Consider the following 21,877-nt stretch of genomic DNA (forward strand, 5'->3'; position numbering starts at 1 on the left):
TAGATAGAAGAACGCCCATTCTTAGAATCAAGACATAACATAACTACTCAATACTAGTCTAATATATAAAAATAAGAGTTACAAAATAATTTGGACATAAACTATGAAACATCATACTAGAGGACAATTACTACCATAAGATGAAAACTTACTACTAGAAATAGCCACTTTATATCTAAAACAATGATAAGAAGAAACTTATATACATAAGTCTAGAATAATTGACAATTAGGTTGGGTTCGTACTTGTATGATACAAGGTAAATTTCGATTGCTACCACTATAACCTATAGGTGCATCACACATCCCTCAAGCACAACACATGTTAGGCAAGGTTTGAATCAACAACATCACAATTAGTTCTTTAATAGTAGACTCTATCACCATCTAATGTACATCCCGTGAATAATCCTATATATATATATATATATATATATATATATATATATATATATATATATATATATATATATATATATCATTTTAAATTAAGAAAGACTATGTTTCCAAAATGCTCTAGATAAAATGCAATAGAATTTATGGTTGAATCATCTCCCATGAATATTAATACTTATAGAACCTCAATGTTAAATGTTGAGAAGGTCAAAAATCAAGTGTACATGTAGATTTAATTAGGTTTAATCAAATGAAATATATCACCATGAAGATCATTAATGGTGATATATTTTAAAAATCATCATACATGGGGATGTTTTTAGTGCACAAAGATTCTTCCTCAATTCAAAACCCAACTGTAACACCCAACTGTAACATAAATTTGAAACCATAAAAAACCTTAAACATATTTAACAATTTTCACACAACGATAAACTTGTTCTCCTAAAAAATAATTCAATCATCAATTATAATTGTGAACTATCATTAAGTATGGATTTATGATGGGTGAATCAATGTGGAACCAATGGATATACTTGAAAATGAAAATGAAGAGTAATATGCATATTGATTCCTCTTGTTACACACTTCTTGGATTTTGTTTATGACCCAAAGCTAGGTTTCCCATTGTAAACATATCTCTGCAAGGGGCATAGGATCTATGAGAGGATATAATATCTTACATCATAGGCTAATGTGCTTAATGCTTAGTTACATGTATATTTCATTAGAATATAACTTCTAGGAGAGGTAAATGCAACTCCTAAAGATGTTGCTAACAAATGTAAGGTGAAACTAAATATCGTCAAATTATTGGGTGTTATTCTTTTCAAGATTAAATTGAAATGATCTATGTTCCATGTAACATTGAAATTTTTAGAGTCGAAACCTACATAAAATGCAAATAAATACATGATGAAATGGTTTATGAAATGAAACATATGAAATTTATATATTCATACACACCACTTCAATATTTGTACATTTTACACTTAATTATAGAAATCAGATACCAGATAAATAAATATGATGGCTTTCATCTCCACATTTTTTCTTTTCTCATGCTAATCTAGTTGCATATATGTGATTCTTGGTAAACAATGTTATTGTTGTAACATTATGAGCTCATGAAATGACTCTTTATTTACCTTGGAAATCTTGTTAATTGATGTTCGTGTCTTGGAATTATTCAGGGAGAAACACATCCTTTCGTACCATATTCACACAGGTACTATGTTCCATATCTATCATCAGGAAGTACAAGCCCATTTTGGTACTCTATTAAACGTGCATCAACTTACATCATTGTTCTTGCTTCATACTCGGCATTTGGTAAGTCCTTATGAAATAATATCATTTGAAAAACTATGCTTGTAAGTATGTTCCTTAAAAAATTTCATCACTAAAGAAAATGCAAGAATAATAGGAATATAGATAGAACCTAATTGAAAATTATATGTCTAACAAATATTTTCAACTAATTCCATTATAAATGGAATTATTTTCCATATTTTTTTGATAAGCCTCAAGTTAAGTGGAATATCTTGTGCAATGGAAGATAATGAGGTATTCTTTCTATTTAATTGTATTCACAATGTCTTTGAAATTTACTCTTTCGTTCATATAGTGTTATCTCTTTTTATCTATTACTCTAAATTTATATATATCCTCTTAACTTAGAAAAAATTGAACAAGAAAAATAAGTTATCCTCTTAACTTATATCCGATGGTGTTAATTACAAGGAAATTTTATAGATTCAAGGAATGGAGTAACATCCCTAGCAAATTAGTTGTTGCATATAATATATATCAAGGTCCTTCCATATAACTAAGCCTTTTATTTGGATGCTGAAAATGTATTTGTACTCAAGCGCAAGTCTTTGGTATCTCAACTAGAAAAGTTGGCTAAATGAAGTGTTTTCCATAGTCATGTTGGCCTTTTCCCTTCCTAGCTTTTGGCGAGGGTCTATTTCTACAATTGAGGCAAGTCTTAGAGAAGAGATGCCAAGCGAGTTCTTTTGTTAGCTACCTTTGGTTCACATGGCTACCTCTCCTAATATTCATTGCTCTGGTTACTCTTAGTACAAGTTTGACTTTGTGGTCTCTACTCTTAATTTCAATTTGATTCTCATTTTCTATCTTGTGTCTATTGACTACTTAGGTGATGTCATAGCTTTACGTGGTCCTCCATTTCACTCCCTTTTGGTGTTAGGGGGTTTGTTTAGTTCTATTCATTTCTTTGAGCTCTCTATTCTGAGTAAGACCCCTTAGAAGGCCACTGTCATTCGTTGTTTTCTCTCCTCTTCTCAATGCTTTCCCATCCTTGAGGGTTCCTTCATTCGTACCCAGAACAGTTCCACTTGTTGAGATATAGACATGCCTCGTCAGCATGCTTGTGTTCGTCATGGGGCTACCTATTATTAGGAACATGAGGAACATGGGTGTACTTGGGCATAGGTCCAAGCATAGAGTTTGGTGGTACAGTTTTAGGAGCTTACTCCCCCACCAACCTAGGTAGAGATTGCTCAGGCTGAATAAGATATTTCCATCATAGACACATTCTCTCAAACATTCAAGTTCTTACAAATATTGAAGATTGGGTTCTTGATGTCAAGCACACACGTGGTCAGTATAACCAATATATGTACACATTGGACATCTACTGGCACATGAAATTTTTAATTGACAATACTTTTAAATAGACACGAAAGCTAAGAGGATATTCTCCTCACCTTGGGTCATATGCAACACCAAATGACAACACTAGATCGTCAGTTGGGGCACATTGAGAAGAACATAGGTGTTCCTCTAGACTTCAGCTACTGCTCGAGTAGTAATAAGTAACCTATATAAGCCATAAATTCAAAAAATTCCTCTCAGCTAGTCAGTTTACGTTATGGTTTCTGTTTTTCTACTTTAGTTATCTTTTTAGTTTTCTCGAGGCCTTGAAGTCATGTTTTTTAGTTTATGTATTTTGGAACTGGCCTCACTTGGCCATATTTTTACCTATGCCTCTTTTAAAAGACAAAACTCTCCAAATGATTGACCACTCCATAGTTCTTTGATATAGCATGTATTCTCATATTTGAAGGCAATACAAATCATTTACCTTACAAAAAAAACTATAAGAAAATGATCAATGAATCCAAACAAGTCATTCCATATTTATAAGGGATTCCAACAACTAAAAGGATGGATCTCATATAGAATGCTTGGAATTCCTATTTATTTTTTTAAAGGTTAAATTTTATATTAATTAATCAAAGCAATTTATCCATCATGAGAAGAATTTCCTCCAATGCTTCATTCATGTCTAATAAAATTTTGCCTAGTAATTTCTTCATGTACCAATTAAATCCAAAGTGTGCATATATTGATTTTCCATTCCCTAGATGTGAATTGTATTAGGTACCCAAGATGAAACCTATATATGGTACTTTTTCCCTATGAACAATTTTAATTGTTGCAGTGGCTACAACAACACCCCCCCCACCCAAAAAAATAAAATAAAAAATTCACCCTGCACATTCAAATTTTGGTTCCCCAGTGAACCTATCGAGAGAAATTCGTCCACATATAGGATACGAATGAGAACATATCCTCCAACTACCATTTAATAGAGGTTAGCATGAGCCTCACTCTTCACAAAGCCCACGCTATGTAAACATTTGTCGATGTGCTCTTACCACACCTTAGGAGCTTGCTTGAGCCTATACCAATCTCTCTTTAATCTGCACACGTGGGTCTCTCTGTTGTGTGTGACAAAGCCCTCCAATTTTGCAATTTACATCTCCTCCTCTAGTTCACCATTCAAGAACATCGTCTTGACATTCATCTAATGGATCTACCATTCCATCTACGCTGTTAATGACATCATGAATTGTATAGAAGTGTACCTAGCCATAGGAGAAAAATTATCCTCATAATCTATTCCTTTCTTCTAAGAGAACCCCTTAGCCACAAATATAGATTTGTATTTCTTGATGTTTCCATTGGCATTGTGCTTGATCTTATAGATCCAACCTGATCCAACCATCACCCTGTTTGTCAGTCTCAGCACAAACTCCCACATATCGTTCTGCATGCTTGAGGTATACTCCTCAACTGCATCCCACGAAACTTGATACTATACGACCTCCTCAAAGCTGGAAGGCTCGCTATCTACCAACTAACTGATTAATTCCATGTAGCAAGTGTACCACTCTGATTGTCTCTCCTCTCTCCTGCCCATCTTAGGAGTCCCCATAAACATCTGAGTATCCCTAAGTGTCTGCTGAACCTCACGGGAGTTAGGAATATCCACCTCCATATCCTCCTAATGCATCTCCCTAATATGCTACATCTGTTGTTCCATGCTCTACAAAGCCTCAGGAGCACTCGCACCTAAACTCGTGCTTGTACTAGTCACTGTACTTGTGCTCTACTGTTGCCCCTAATTATACTGTTGAAATTTGGGAGCTTTTACTGGCTACTCACTCTGATCTTCAGTTGCTTGAAATTCTCTAAACCTCCTATACGCCTTGTCCTCCATGAAATTGACATCTTGGCTGACTATAATCCCCTTGGCCCCTGGGATGAAGATCTTGTATGACTTCGAGGTTTTGTTGTATCCAATGAAGTAACCTCGCTTTGTAGTTTGATCTAGCTTCGAACATGTCTCCCCTAGAATGTGACAATATAATAGACTGCAAAATATCCTAAAGTGACTGGCATCTGACTTCTTCCCAGTGAATGCCTCCTCAGGTGTCATCTTGCAAAGCAATCTATGTGGGACCCTGTTCTGAATATAAACCAACACACTACATGCCTCTGCCCATAAATAACGTCGGAGATCCTAGTCATATAGAATTTTTCTCGTTGCCTCTAAAATAGACTGATTATTCCTCTCAACAACCCCATTTTGTTGCGGTTTGTAAGGAACTATCCACTCTATCCTAATTCCTGCCCTGGTACAAAAATCCTAAAAATATTTGTTGGTGTACTCACCTTCATTGTCTGATTGAAGAGTCCATATCTTTCTTCCTATCACATTCTCCACTAGAGCCTTAAACTCTTGAAAGTGACTGAAGACCTCATCCTTGGTCTTCAAGAAATAGATGCAGGTCTTCCGAGAGAAATCATCGATAAAAGTAGCGAAGTACTCGTATCCCCTAAGATAATTCATTGACATCATCCCACATATATCTGAATATACTAGGTCAAGTATCCCTTGTGATCTACCATCACTCCTTGGAAAAGCTTCTTTCGTAAACTTCCCCAAAAAACATCCTCTGTAAACATCATCGTGCTTCATGCTCACCTCTAGAACACCTGTCACTGTCTCATGAAGTAATCTAAGTTCTCCATGATGAATATGGCCCATCCTCCCATGCCATAGCTTCCCTTGGTCTCTCATACTGTTGTTATTAATGAGTGCCTTCAGAGTGTCCATCTTTAGTTTGTTGCCACTCCTCACCCTAATTGTTATAAGTGACTTATCCTTGTGCTTCAAAAAAACCTTTTCCCCTCTAAATAAAACATCATATCCTTCTCCTAAATGATGGATACAAAGATCAAATTCATCCCCAAGTCTGCCACATGCAACACATCATGGATATGAATTGTCTTTCCATTCTCTTTTTGAAATAGAATAGTCACTCTTGCAATTGGGTTAGAATTGTTCCCCATCTGAATCGGGAAATTGATGCCCTCCTTGTAATTGGAGAAGTACTCTCTAACTCCCGTCCTATGAAATAATATTCCATTGTCTATGTACGAGACACCCTATGAAGTTGAGCTAGACAAGCAAGATATTATTGTGAATTCCTAATCCATCTTGTGGAGAGTTCATTTGTGTATGCTGAAGCTGCTACTTGCTTCTTTCCCTTCTTCTTCTTGTGAGGAAAATTGCTGACATAATGGTCAAATTTGTGATAGCCATAGCACTTGACCTTTGATAGGTTTGTATTCTTCTTCTCTCCTTTTGAGCTTGGTCCCTTGTTGGAACTCTTCTTCTCTTTTCCTTTCCCTGCTAAGGTGATATTTTCCTGCTCCCTCTCAACCTTCGATGCCTTGCCGCTGCTAATGGTTCCATTGACTAATTTGAACCTCAACTCCTACTGAATGAAATCACTCCATAAGCGATCCCAATATGGAAGTTTGTCTCACTTAGAAATCACTTGGACAGACATGCTCCATTCCTTGGAAAACCCATTGAGTGCTATATGCACTAGCTCGTCGTCATTAACCTTGTCTCCAACTTCAACTAACTCATCTCTGATAAGTCAAACTCTGGTGAGATAGGAAGTCACGTCTTCTCCCTTATTATGCTTGATGTCCTCAACTTTTCTTTAAGAATAATCTTCTTGTTTACAGGAGGCTTCTGATATGATTTTACTATGGTGTCCCACATATTCTTCATTGTGCCTTTCTCTCCGATATGTGGAACAATATGGTCCTTAAATCCATTAAGGGTCATCCTCTTCATTTCAGCATTTTCTTTCTTGTAGGTGACCTATTGTTATGGATCTGTCGGTATGGAAATCACATTTTTTGCATACTCCTTCAGTCCATCCTCATCCAAAAGGAATTCCATTCTGGCATTCCATATGCTAAAATTTGAGGTTCCATATAACCTGTCTTGATATCTCAAACCTGTTGTAGCCATCTCTGGAAAATATGGAAATGTAGCGAATGCAAATAAACTAGAGAAATAACTAAAGAAATCAAACTGGCTTAAAACTCTTGGCTTTTTTCTCTTCTCGTTCCTGTGGAGATATTCCTTCTACCCTCATATATGTTATGATACCATGTGAAATTTTAAACTATGTTGCAATTACTAGTTATTATTTGCCTATCTGTTTAGATTATTTTTCTTTTACAATTAACTTGCGACAAATAATGAATAAAACACAACTGCAACTTCATTGAAAATAATAAACCATAGGAACTGAAAAAATTATGCACACACACAAAAATAATGAACACCAATATTTTCGAACAAATGTCCCTGGAAAATCCCGAAGGGAAAACCAGTTCTACAAATGAGGGTTTAATTATTAATTCTTCAGCAAATTAAAGATTACATCAACTACTTTCCTCACATCAGAAAATCTCTGGTAATTTTCTCCGCTACTAGAATTGATCTCGAAACACAAAGTTTCCTTCTGCAAATAAAATCCACCTCCTACTTGCAACTCACACTGAAAAAATCTGGAAGTGTGCGTGACCTTCCTAGAAATCGCACTACCTTAGGAAAATCATTCCTGCACCGTTTGATTTCTCTTGCAACTCGACTGAGTTATTCACATCTCCTTTGATAACTATCTTTGACACCTAAAAATTGAATTAATGCTCGGTAACACGCACTGGCTAACTTGCACTAGCTATTGCGGCGTCATTGCAGAATAATTCAGCCTCTATTCCCTTGCTACTTGTGTCGCTGGGCTACCTTTGTACCCTTGCTCTCACTGCAACTCTGAGTCTCAATGTGTTCTCCAAATTTCCTTCGATTTCCTCTTATAATCTCTTGTTGACGAATCAACAACCATGATCTAATCACAATGGATGGCTAAGATCATCTTTACCCCTTCAAGTGACTTTTCCTGAAGTCTCTAGAGGAAAATCGAGTTACCCCAATTAATATTGATTAAGTAAGCTCATTTCCTTAAGTTAGACTTAGGAAAATTAATTAACTGCTTAATTAAATCTAATCAATGAATTTTCTCGTGAAATCTTTTCTACGTATCGAAGAAAATGTGTTCCCTATCCTTGTAGACATAATATGAGACTAGAACACTTGTTTAAGCTACATAAACTAACATATTTCTCATATATTTTCTTGAATCTTTGATGTTTCATTCCACACTAACACTAGTAACCTATTGTGAACTAATTAGCTATTAACTTCTAGTACTTTCTTACTCTTGTATGTTCTAGATGGTGTTAGGTGTATGATTCCTATTGAGACATACTTCTTCTTAGTGTTGTGTTGTTTGGGTCTTGTGCTTTGTATTATGAGTTTATCAATTGTGGGCTGATTTCATCCTCATTCTCTGGATATTTCATACTTTCCCTCACGTTAACATCTCATCACTTGAAATCCAAGAGGAAACGCACATGGTGGAAACTGGGCCCACATACCATATGGGATTCCTATCCCAGACGGTGCGAGGTTTAATTGAGACTTCATTCCAGGGAGATCTCTTTACTGTTAATGGTACAATTTTCCCTGTCAATAGGTACCCAGGCTGCAACTTCCTCCATGATATCCATGTCGAGTAGACATCCTCAATCAACATCAATTTCAAGATCTTCCTCAGTGGGACTAGCTTTAGTTTCTAGTGGCATATGAGTGTGGTAGTGCTTGTTCAAGGATTCTACTCTCTGACGAGCATGATATCATCCTCTACATTCAAAGTACCTATCCTAGCATTGACACATTACTCATTGATGTTGCATGTTCAACCTCCAAAATTGATGACAAAGAATACAATGACAGTGGTTAGCAATAGGGCAGGCAAGGACGCGGAGATGATGACTATAAATTATGGAGAAAATAAGTAAGGCTACTGAAAAAATGGAAAATAATCAGGAAGTATGGTGATGAGCTATGAAAACTACTTGACAGGATGAGAAGGCATAATAAGATGGAAAGGGGACATCCAAAGAGGATAGTAAGTGCACACCCATACTCAATGCAACTGAATAAGAAAACAATAGACTAAAATAGAAACTAAAACAGAGGGGATCGAAGGTTGTGTTGAAGATGCCGACCACTCTGAATACCGATATGCTTCAAATCTGAAGTCCCAAAAATCATATAGCTTGGATAAAATCATGGATGCGTGAGGTTTGATATCCCATAATTCATTCTCGACAATGCTTATAGTATGGTGATGGTGTCATCATATCTTAACTATATATTTGTATTTAATGATTTTATAATTTTTTAGAAAAACGTTGACTAGCCTATTTGGACTTGATTGATTTTCATAAGGCATAAGGCATATATGGCATTAACAAGTCACTCCCAAAAGAATTCAAATAATGCAAGTGAATAATGTTGAAGCATCCAAACCATAGTCACTAACATGTTGATTGATTGTTTAGCAACTGAGATATTTCACCTATATTTAGAGGCATTTTTTATATATAGATGTATTTTTATTCAAGTAGGTCTTTGACAACATCCACTTTTAAGTTCTTCCTCCTATGTATTATTTTTAAATATGAATTAAGTTATAATTCTGATTAAGTATGATGAGATTCATAAACCGTAACTAAATGGAAGATGGAACCAAGTTTATGGAACTAAATTTGCTGTGTTATAACCTCATAGCCTCATCCACTTGAAGCAAGAAAAAATGGGTTTAAAAACAATGAATTCCCTCACATGTCTAGTTGACATAAGACATTCAAAATTTAGATATTGCATAAAAAATCATGATTCTTTTGGGGGAGGCATAAGAAAGTATTGATAGATTTACAAATATAAATAAATATAGTTATGGGGGTTGACATAGGATCCATACCCACTCAATCTAGTATGACGTGTTCAATCACAATGCATTGCATGTGTTATGCCTAAGAATATTGAGGAAACCATTAGCTAAATAGAGATGAAGTAATTCTATTTTTTTTTTGTATTCCACTCTCCTTGCATAGGACTACTTAAGGGTTATTAAGAATTAAAGGAAATATCTTATGTTAAGAGTCACATGGATGAGGGGTGATGTGGTGTTGAGTCAATTTATTTAACATTTGATATTTTGATTATTATGGAAACTTTTGGGAGCTAACTATATGAATTAAAGAGTGTGAGACCTAATCTTATTAATACTTAAATATAATAAGATGATATCCTAACCTATTGTTGTCGCCACTACAACCACCCTCTGAAATTTTTCCCATGCTTTGATTTTGGAGCCTTCCTTCTGTCCACGAGAGCCTATCTTTCACTATTGTCATGTATTCATGTTATGATAAAAGACTTATATTTTCATGTTTTTCTTGTGATGCATTGATCCTGGTTTGACATCTTTCAGACACAAGCTATCTCTTTACTTGACCTTGTAACATTGTTGGGCTTGACTCCAAAAAATGCACAATCTTGGAAGGCAAGCCAACCTTGATGATTGGAATTGTGCAATCCAGATAGGCAGGTCTGCTTTGAGCTAAGAAACTGCGTAATTCTGAATGGAAGCCCCGCTTTAAGCCCAAAAATTACACAAAGCATTCCATCAACTCAAAAATTCTGCAATGCATTGAGTTAAGAAGTTGCCTAGTCCTTGGGAACTGTGCAATCTTCCTTGGCAGTGTGAATGGCCAGTTTTCCCAAAACAAGAAAAAAATAAAAGAGTAGAAAAGCAAAAAGCATCCCTAGAAAATAAGGAGTGGATAATTAGTTTCCCGAAGGATAACACAACTTACTATTTTTGGATTTCTGTCGTGTCAGTTTTTCCTTGATTTTAGGCATGCACATCATAAACCCTAATTGGTCTAAATCCATATAAACCTAGAGCTCATTTGTACATTCTGTCTTGGAGCTCTAGCCTTCCCAAGGAGATCAAGGAGCCTTCGGTGGAGTTTGCAGTGCTTTTTCGGGCGAGTTTTCCTTTTGTCATATTTTGTCACTTTTTCTATTGCTTTTTTCATTTCTCTTCTGTGAGTGTTGTTTTGCTTGTTTCTTTCCATTTTTTTCGGCTTTTTAACTTATATTATCTTGTACAAGTGTTGGTTCGGTCCATCGTTCGCCTTTTACAAGTGTCGCATCAGTTTTTTAGTTTTGGCCCATTAGTGGTCATTGTTTCAGCGACACTCCATGCATGTTTATTTTTCCTTTTGCATGTTGATATTATACACTTAATATTCACTGTTCTATCTATCCTTAGTCAGATCTGCACTTTAAATTTCACCATCACTTAGATCTTCTAGTTTCCCACACTCTTTCTGGGTAGATTTTCCCTTCCCTTGGCCAACAGTTTCCTTGTCCAGTTGGGAATTGTGCAAGTCCAAGGCTCAAACTTGATGCTTGGCCTCTGAGACTGCGCAATGTGCAGTACCTACCTAACTCAACTGTACCTTGTGTAGTTCCAGGGCTCAAGCCTATCCTTTGGCCATTGAGATTGCACAATGCGCAATATCTACCTCATTCTGCCCAGGTTGAGACTGCTCATTTCTCAGTCTCTAGCCTCAAGTTTCTCCCCTAGATGCTAGGACTACATAATGTGTAGTTCATGCAACCATTCTCCCTCCTTCACCTCAATAATTGCACAATTGTCCTTGTCAATCCAGTGGTTGCTGTTGTGATCTTTCTTTGTGAGTCATCTTGCTGAAGTTAATTCATCTTTTCCATGAGTGCATTTTCCTCCTACAAGTATTGCAATTATTGAGCACTTCTCTTCATCAATCACTAACATCATGGCACCAAAGAGATCCACTTCAAAGGAAACCATAGAAAAAAACACTGGGGGGGCATTTGAGAGTACGCCAATGAACTTACTAGTTTACTCATATAATCAATTGTTCATAGAAAAACAATCAGATATCACATGGCAGAAAGTGAATGAAGCAATCTTAGCAAGAAGCTTCAAAGTAGACCTTGAAGACCGACGTGTGTATATCAATGTCCAAAGGTCAGGGTTATAGAAGGTTGCATGCATATACCTAACTTTCCCATGTGCATACATCATCAGCTGGATATTGTCTCATACATATCTAAATACTATAACTCTGAACAATTCCAACAGACAGTCTTGCTTCTTTTCTGCCACCGGATGACCATCTCATGTATCATTTGCCGAAGTTGGAATCACTCAATGCATTCTTACTTTTATGCTAACACCAACTACTTGAGCACTAAGGACATTGTCAAAAGCTAGGTGAAAGGGACAACATAGTTTCGTCAGACATCCACCAACTCCTACAAGAAAAAATCTCTCAGGAGGGCCTATCAACTCTTGATAGTTCTATGTTGCAGAATCTATGGTCAGTAGAGCAATGAGATATTCCCTGAAGGGTGGGCATTCTTATTTAACTGGGTTTTGAATGAAGGAATACCATTAAACTAGTCATACTTGTTGGCTCAATAGTTGCGTATCCATGTGGCTAATGCTCTCAACCCTTCCAAGGGAAAGAAAGCTATATTTTACATGTTTGCGTATCTGCTAGATGCAATCTACACCCACAATGCATTCCTTGGCATGAGTTGGGCTTGGACACCACAAGATCATGTTGTGCACATATATTGCAAGTTGCTTTCAGAGTGCAACCATAGAGGAGTAATGGAAAAGTTGACTTATCACTTGCTCATTCCATTGTATATGTTGATCTTTGAGGAAGACCCACCTTGCATGTCGTGTGGGGCAATGGAAGCAGTGTTGGAGATAACAAATTGGTTTGCCTCACCATATGGAACTTTCCTCAGAGTGTTTGGTGGACATAAGTCTTCGCATCTTCTGCCGAGGTATGCCACCAATAAATTAGTCAAGCAAGAAGTTGCGTACCATCTCTCTCCACAAGGTTGTCAACAAATTTGCACAGGAAGAAGAAAGCACCTTGGCCCGCTCTTCATATGCAGATTGGATTGTATGAAATCAAGAATCTGGAAGTTACAAACACCAAAGTTAAGGCAATAGAGAAATTCACATTTGGTTGTTTAGAATTAAACCATACGATCCAAGGAATGTTCGCAAAGACCATTGTGCGAGGATTCATTATTAGTGGCTAAGCGGGACCTTTTACTCCGCAGACATAAGTCACTCCAGAGGAAGTACCAGCGGAAAGGCACAACCCATTGCGCGAGAAGGGCAAGAGGAAGGTTGCATATATTCTAGTGGGAGAGCAAAGTTGCAAGATGAAAGCATCTCCAGACATCCTTAGAGTAGCCATAACAACATAGAAGAAGAGGAAACAAAGGATGCAGGAAGCAGAACAGAAGAAGAGGGAAGAACAAGAGAATAAGAGATTGGAGGAAGAAAGGCAGAAGAAGGAAGAAGAAAGGTGAAGAGTAGAAGAAGAATAATCAACACAAAGAAATGCTGAAGAACAAGAACATAACCGTCAGCTAGAGGAGGAGAGCAAACAAATGCAGGACAAGGAGCTCACTCAAGAGATTGAGGAGTTGATCGAGATCCAAGAAATGGAGGTGGAACTGGAGCCGTCGAACCAAGATGTTGATTTGATGCCAAGCACACAATAGGTCACCATTCAGTCTCCCCACCCTCTAGCAGTAGAGAAAGATCCAAGCAAGGAAGAGTAAATTGTTCCTCTTTATGATGATCTGGTTATGGACATGTACAATATGAATTATGACAAGCTTCAAAAAAATATTGTACAAGCAAGGAAGAAACATTTTCCAAATGACCTCACATCCCCTGTATTCATAAGAGAAAGGGTGATTGTGACAGACACCATAAGAAATCCAAGTGCCATTGTTGCAGCCAACTTGGCCTTCACAAGTGCTACAAAGCCAAATACAAAGTATCTGATGGATGAGAACAAATATTTGGCAAAGAACTTGCAAGATGTAAGGCAAGAAGTTGAACAAATCCGAGCATAGTTTAAGAACGTAACTCCTGCACAAGTTTATTTGGAAGAACTAAAGGAAACCATACTTGGTGAAGTATCAACATTGGGAGAAACTATGTGGAGCTTGCTTGAAGAACTTGTCACTGTGCATAAGGAAGTTGTCCACTCTCACGACATGCAGTAGAAGTGTAAGGATAATGCCAAAGCTCTTAAAGTTGTCCATACAACCATCGCTGTCGTGCATGAATGGTCAATGCGATACGACAGGGCACCACCCGAATTGGTGAAGAAAACAAGGCAACAGGCACAGTTGGAAAAAGCACAAGTGCAGATGATCATTCAGAACAACAAACAACTTGCCTTATTCATCGCCAATATTCAGGCCTCATATGCATGATTGTAAAACAATGTAGATTTCATAGTGAAATCACACAAGATCACATCATTTTCTCACTTACTAAATCCAAATGCAGGAATTAGGTAAGGTAGGAGGTCGAAGAATACTTGGACCGATTTAGACAGATCGTTGCCAAGGAAGATCTTGAAGTAAACAGTAAAACATGTAGAAGTACATTGGTGGCCCTATCCAAATCAATACTAAGATGCTCCTGCTAAAGGAGGAATTCCATACTGGTTCCAAATTAGGGTACCTGGATGCCATGGAAGCTAGAGGCCACTTTCAACGTGATCCCATTGCACAGTTTGAGGAAGTCATCACGCAATACAAAGCTTGGCACCAACATCTGACTAAGAACCTACAAGTCGATGTTGCTGAGCTGGATTTCCCCCAAATTCAAGCTTGAATTTTTTCTTATTAGGTTATTTAGTTGGCTCTACCCAATTTTGTCTTATATGGGTACGAGTATGTTTTAATATTATTCTGTAAGTGAAATTTCAAGTATCAATAGTGGAATGTGAAGGGTTATGATGTAATGAAGTTGAAGAGTCATGAGGGAAGTCTAAGAGTCACAAGGGGAAGTGAATAGTCACCTCTTTTGTTATAAATATACCCTCATAACTCATGTAAAGGGATTTTGAGGAGCCAAGCTTTTGGTTAGTGTTGGCTTGTTGGAGCCTGACCCAGGTTCAGAAGTGTTTTAGCCAAACAAATCCCGCACTGCTAGCCCTTTTGGCAATAATCCATGGAGCGCGGACTGAAGTCTCACTCGAGGTAGTAGGGGAGGGTGCTGGAACCAGGTTTCCGCACCTTAGGGATGTCTTGATGGGGACTGGAAGGGTCGCGAACCGATCGGCGCACTTGCGCTTCTCTGCTCAGCTGTCAGGCCTTCGCGTAGCTCGAAAATGAGGCACTTCTTAGATTCTGGTTGTTAATGTGATTATTATAGATCCAATCTAATTCTTAATGTCTTTAAGCAAACATTTAATAGTAATACCCAGTGCACACAATCATAAATATGCATAAGATCTGAACATAAGCAAACAGATACATTTGAGATAAAACACACAATGATTCAGAAATTCTTATCTTTATTTATCTCTTGTTCCATACAACCAGATCTGCCTTGCGCACTCAGCTGCAGGGGTCCGCGCACACAGTTGCGACTCTACCAGGCCTCTGCACAAACAGTTGCAGAGCCTCTATCTATCTACTAACACCCTCGACTTGGAATTACAGACATAAAGAGAATATTGTCTTCATAAACCCATAACATTCGAGATCCAAAAACCAAAAACCGACTTCTAACCTTAGAGCCTTGCTCTATTTATACATTCCCCTGGTCCACGGACCATGGGCAGGCTGACTCACTTTCTATTTTCATACATTATTTTTGGGCGGACAACCATTTGACTTGACTCATTACAATTCACGCTTCACGCACTTTGCGGAACCTTTATCATACCTTTACCCAAAATTGTGGACTTTAAGCCCCAACACCATTATGCGGGGGATCCGTTACCCAACAGGTCCCCAACACAATCATCATGACTTGTCTTGAGTCACTCGGCTGGTGCGGAAATCTTCGCGCGAAGGTCATCCAACAACTTCTGTGCTTCGCTTACGCTCGCAACAAATTCTTCCGCCATCTGCTGTACCCATTGGATGCGAGCCACCGATGCATCAGTATCAGTTTCAGTTGCTTGTCCAGGTTCATATACTGCCTGCATGTGTGCTAACTTCCCCTCGATGTTGGTGGAGGCCACGAAGGCCTCATCGAGCCAAGGCTGGAGGCGTTCCTTAAATACTGCTTCCTTCTGCCGAGCGGCGTCAACTTGTATTTTGAGAACCTGGGCTTCCCTCATCTTGGACAATCGCTGCCTAATAGCAACTGTCTGCGCGGACTCCCTGACATTATCATAGGCTTGTTGTAACTCCTGTGCTTTTGTCTCCAACCACTGTAAGGTTGGGTCTTCCTGTAGTGAAGTGACCGTGATAAGTGACTGATCCAACAAGCTGGCGCACTCTTGCATGGCACATGCTATTACTTCCCGCCTAGATTGAATGATGCCTTTCCGCTACTCTGTGACCTTTGGTGGTGTAGAGGGTTGTGATTTCAGTTTCAGTTCTGCAATCTGCAAGTTGAGGGCCAACTAGATCCTTGCTACTTCTTCCTTTGCTTCGCGAAACCCACTAGCCAACTTGTGGATCCGTATGCCGACAAGTAAATCTGCTGCAATCTCGAGCTCAGGGGCACGACAACACGCTTCCTCCACAATTTGTTCCAACTGCCGATTTTGTGCTACTGCTTCATCACGTTGGAGGCTCAACTGCTCAATGTTAATTCGTTGCTCACTGAGTATCTGTACCGCACGTCCTTCCCTAGCACGGAGCTCCGTCGTTGCGCCATCCTGGAGCTAGTATAAGCTCTCGTGTGGGAGGGCAACCAAATTTAATCCAAGTCTCGTAAGCCGGCCTACCACAGCTCTGTCCGCCACGTTGTCTGCTGTCAATGCTCCTGCCGAGAGTGCGATAGTATTAGCCATTTTGGCCTGTAGTAGCTGCTCAGTTGCTGACATACCCATAGCTCCATGGGTAGCGACTATTCCTGGCTGTGGGGCTCGTGCTCCGAGTTCCTGTAGTTGCGCGCTGAGCGCCCCCAACACAGTCTGTTGCTCTGTCATGGCCTTGTCGAGCGCCTCCTTGGTGACTTCGCGAACTGTATCCCCTATGTCACATAGGTCACCCTCGGTTAATGTGATAAGTTCCCCATCCAACTTGGACGCCTTGGTCTTCTTCCGTGACCTTGATCGTTCTGTCGTGCGCGGTCGTTTTAAGGGCGAACAGGTGGTGGTTGGCGCTGCACCTTCCGTCACTGTATCCGGCTCTATGGTCACATTCGGGCCGCTTTCATCCTCTGTTGTAGTAGCCCCTCCTGCTGGTGCCTTGCCTGTGGAAGCCTGTGCTGCCTCCCGGGCCGCCCGTACTTCCACAGCGAGTTGTTCATTTCGCTTTTGCTGTGCTAAGAACTTGGCCTCAGCCTTCTGTTTTTGGATGGCGGTCTCATTGCGCCCTACCGCATCTGGGCTGCGCCACTCTAGTGGCCAGGTATCGAGCACCGCGAAAACATCATCGTCGATGGCAATGAAGGGAAGCGTGGTCCACGTTTGCTCTGGGTCCTTGCGTGCTCAGATGTATACATGGTGCATATTTGCCTTAAAATCGGCCACGTTCTTCACACTGTCATATACCTCAGTAGATAGACGAGGTTGCTGGTTGATCCACTATCGTATGTTTACGTCCATCAGTATCCAGAAAATCTTGACTTCTCGAATTCTTGTGGCATCCCTCGTCGCCCACAGCGACGCGTATTTCGCGGCCTACGGCCAATCCTGGTCCAGGGATAATTCGCCTGTAACCAATAGGATGGATAAGAGCAGCCATGCATAGTGGAAGGTCTTACCCTACTCCTGGGCTTCCTTATAGTTGGTCAGAAATTCGTCGCGGAGGAACTGTGCCCAATTGAACTGTTCCCCTTTTGCGCATTGCTTAGCTAATGCAACGACCATTGCTGGGACCTCACTGCCTCGACATTTTCTCATTACCTTTCCTGCCAGCAACTAGGTAGCAATGCGGACCCCTTTGTCCTGAGTACTAGTAATAGCATACCCTCTCTGCTTTTTCTCTAGCTTGTATTTATTTTTCATGGCTTCCACAAGCGTTAAGTCGCCACTCATGCCAACTATTTCCACGGGGTCCCTTCCTTCACAGGGAAGTTGAGAGATCCTATGAATAAGCTCCACCATGATGGGGATGGGTTTGTCTAGCCATAAGTACCCATCGTGCACCAGGCAGAGCAGTTGCCTGATGACCAATATTGTAATGGGGGCTCGATGAAAATGTGGAATTGACAGGAGGTGGAGTAGCCCGGCCTCCTCCACCTTTCGCAACCATTTTTGTGGCTGTAGTGTCGTAACGGCCCCCTTCGTGCTTTGTTCCATCAGCTCACTAGTTTCCAAATGGGGAAACTTCTCAGTATCCGCCAGGTCCCAGTCTTCAAATTTCATAGTGGGGATGCGGCCAGTCACCGTTCCTTCGAACGGAACCCCTTTGGGGAGGGACGGGGTTATAAGTGTGTCTTTGACGACATCCAAGTCTTTAGGTACCTTGACCCTCCCTTTCCGTGGAGGGACATACTTAGGCCGTTTTGCTGGAGCCCGTACTTCTTCCAACTCTTCTTTTGGTAATATTTCTTCGACAAAGGTCGGAGGATCCTCTTCCTCTTCATCGCTTTCAATAGTAACCGTTTTGCCTTTTTCCTCCATCGACAATTTGCCAAATCACGGATTTCACGGAGACATCTGGACCGGTCCTGCTACCTGTGGGTCCTTCTTGGTCCGCGGTGTCTGGGGTGATTTAGGGATCTCGGTTGTCCCCCCTCCCTACGGTGTAGGGTTCTGTGTAACATCCTTAGTTGTGGTCATCATCCAAATTAGGGACTCCTGCATATCCTTCAGCATTGCTTGAAACCACGGACTATCTCGCAGTAGTGCCTTACTCGTCATGCTCGTGTCTGCTGGATAATGGGGCAACTCAATATGCAAAGTGCCAAGGGTTGGTTGGTAGCAGGCCGCCTGTGCTTTATATGTCTCTTTGAATTTAAATTCGACCTTCCCCCCCTTTGTGGCTCATTAATGCGATTTTGGCGGTAGATCCGTTCAATCCTGTATCTTAATTACCTGCTGTCCGCTCCTCAGTGTCTTAAATGGTACATCTTGTCATGAACAGTATCGATCATGGTCACCTTCCTGCCAGCCCACGCAGCAGCGCAACCTCCTCTGTGCAACCGCGACCCTGATGACCGACTGGCCCTGCACGGAACCTCCTTTCCATGCAGCTCTCCTGCAGACTTGTTTATAGTCCCGTGCCTCCTTTTAACTGCTTGGAGCACTGAGACTGTGTCCCCTACAGATAGTTAGGTGGTCTCACCCCTGGTGCGAAACTACAATTTTCCTGCTAGCCTGGGCTGCGGGCACCTTTCGAGTACCTTTGTATACAATAGCCTATCGCGTTCTGCTATGTATGGTTCACGCCCTTGTTGGTGTGGTCACAACCATGATAGCAGGGTCGCAGCTCGTTCTAGTACTGTAGTAGGACCGACCAGGTCAGGTCCCCTTATTCTTAGATTCGTGTGGCCCACTCGTGCGACTCCGATTTTTAGTTGGCAGATTTCGGCATCCAACGTCGCGCTTTTCCCCCTCATTCATGCCCATTCTTCATCGAGCTCACGAAGTCTCAAGCTGCCGCGCCGAATGGCTTCCTGCAACTGCTGAATTCCTTTGCTCGAGACCTCGCGTTTAGTCCGAACTGCAGGGGCGGTGATCAAGGAAATTCTCTCCGCTTTCCTGGTTTCCTCGCGTCTGATCGCGGACAGGGTCATATTCGTACTTCCTGTTTTGTTTACGGTCCTATTGTCCCATCGAACCCTTAGCACGCACAGAGTTAATTGGGGCGGTGGTTGTACATCATGCGGCCGCATCCTTCGTCGTATGCGGGTGCCCGAACCGCTTCGTCCTGTTTGCCTAGGCTGCGTTCAACGCTGAAGGCCTCGCACTCGTACACGTAGCCGCCTTCTCCATTCGCGCCCATTCCTCCGAGTCTTCCAAGGCATACTCCATCCTGCGCGAAGCGCCCCGTTTTGTACCTCGTGCCACTCTTGCTTTATAAGTGTAGTTCCATAGTGGTCTATGAATTCCTCCCTACTTGTTGAGCCATCATCATCTGCTAGTAGTTTCCTTACTTTGGTTGTCACGCGTCGTAGTGATCTAATCATCGTGTTACAATTTAGCGTTGTTACTTCATGCAATCGGTTCTGCCATCGCTCTATCTCTTCATCGGAGTTCGACATTCAGGAACTGTCACGTTCCCATGAGATTCTCTCGTCTGCCGTTGGATTCACCCGGTCCTAGTCTTGTGTCGTTATCTAGTAGAAGTAGTCTAGGTCATCGTCACTGTCCTCATCGCGTATAGGTTCAGTGTAGCGTACTCCTTCGGCTGGGTCCAGTGGAACTATTACTTGGAGCGACTTTTTCTCGAATATCATCTTCCGTTTTTTTAGTTGATGACTCCATTCATGTCCGTGGCCCAATCTATTCCTAGCAATGCAGGGTACGGATTACTATCATCAACAATTTCTATTACCTCAAAGTTTGTCTGAGTACTTACACCTTCAATGTCCAGTGTCACCCCTTGCAATCTTCCCATCAGTAAGATCTTCTGTTGGTTGGCCATCCATAATTGAATAGGAGACCACTACAGTGAGGGCCTTCCCATGCGTTCCCACGTCTGTTTTGGCAATACATTCGCATCTGACCCCAAATCCAGGATGACCTGGTCCATCTAATACTCACCAATTTGCACCGTCATTCGCATTTCCCGCTCGGTGCGTAAAGCATGTTTTCCAAGTTTCCGGACCACACGTGGTTCTCTTGACCCTGCGCACCTAGTGATCAGCTCTTGTAGTCCCTTAACTGCCTTATTGTCACGTAGCAGCTTCATACATGTCTCCAAAAAGGTAGTAAGCATAGAGGGATCCATTCCCGGCTCAAGTGGATCCCTACTACCTGGAGTAGAGGCTTCCGTGAAGCTCTTCTTAGCTTCCTTAGATGTTCCCTTCACATGTTCCATCTCAAAGTCAGGTTCCTTTGTAGGAGCATCGCGAACCTTCACATCTTCTCCGGGCTATTTCCTCGCATCTTCCCCTGTAGTTGTGCCGCTCCTAAGTACCATGTTTACGCTAGGGTCCTCTTCGCGTGGTTCAGACCTCATCATTTGGATATTTTGAGTTGGAGTAGGCTGTAGTACCCCCTTTTCACACATTTGGGCAATCAACATCGGACAATCTACCATTTCATGGTCAAACTGCTCACAGTACGGACAAGATATTCTCGTTGGGTTAGTACAATCGCGAGTGTAGTGCCCTGGCCCTCCACAATTATAACAGATCAGCTGTCCGCGCCCTCGTCTAGGTCCCATTCCTCCTCTCCCTTGTCCGCGTCCTTGGAATCCACCACGTGGCCCCGCAGCTAGATCGAAACCTCGCGTTTCAGTCTGCATTTGATAGGCTGGGGTCCTCTCCATCATTAGCTCATAGCTTCGACACATTCGCTCGTCGTGACCCACTGATCTACAGAAGTTGCAATATAGTTGCTGCGGAGTCTGGGTATACTTCTGCAACAGGTGACAGTTGTCTGTTACGTGCTTTCCTCCTACTTGACAAATCACGCACCACAGTGTGGGTGCCACACTTGGCCCTGCTTGTACCTCCAGTCTTAATGGCATCGATCCTCCTCCTGCTAGATAGTTCGCGAATATAGGGCAACGATCCTTGTCGTGACCTTGGCCTTTGCATTTGATACACCACACTTCTTCACGCGCCTCCGGTCGGGGCGCCCTATCTTGCTTCAGGCTTTGCATCTCCAAGCATAGGTTTTGTAGTTGCGCGTGGATTTGCTGAACTCCCAACCCAGGATCCTGTATTGGAGTTTCATGCAACCTCATTGCTATCTCTAATGCT

General features: G+C 41.1%; 1 protein-coding gene across 2 annotated transcripts in view; it reads left to right on the forward strand.

The window, feature by feature from the left end:
• The window catches only part of LOC149187654 (purple acid phosphatase 2-like), a 154,570-nt gene that overhangs the window by 93,075 nt on the left and 39,618 nt on the right, over positions 1–21,877 (forward strand). For both annotated transcript variants that reach the window (XM_089411425.1, XM_089411426.1), the window contains exon 5: positions 1,589–1,727. In XM_089411425.1, coding sequence (XP_089267551.1) covers positions 1,589–1,727 — 139 coding nt within the window. The remainder of the gene's footprint in view (positions 1–1,588; positions 1,728–21,877) is intronic.

Source organism: Pinus tabuliformis, chromosome 3_1 (genome assembly GCF_031772625.1).
Source record: "Pinus tabuliformis cultivar Carrire ecotype Pingquan chromosome 3_1, CPIR1, whole genome shotgun sequence".
Classification (NCBI taxonomy): Eukaryota; Viridiplantae; Streptophyta; class Pinopsida; order Pinales; family Pinaceae; genus Pinus; species Pinus tabuliformis.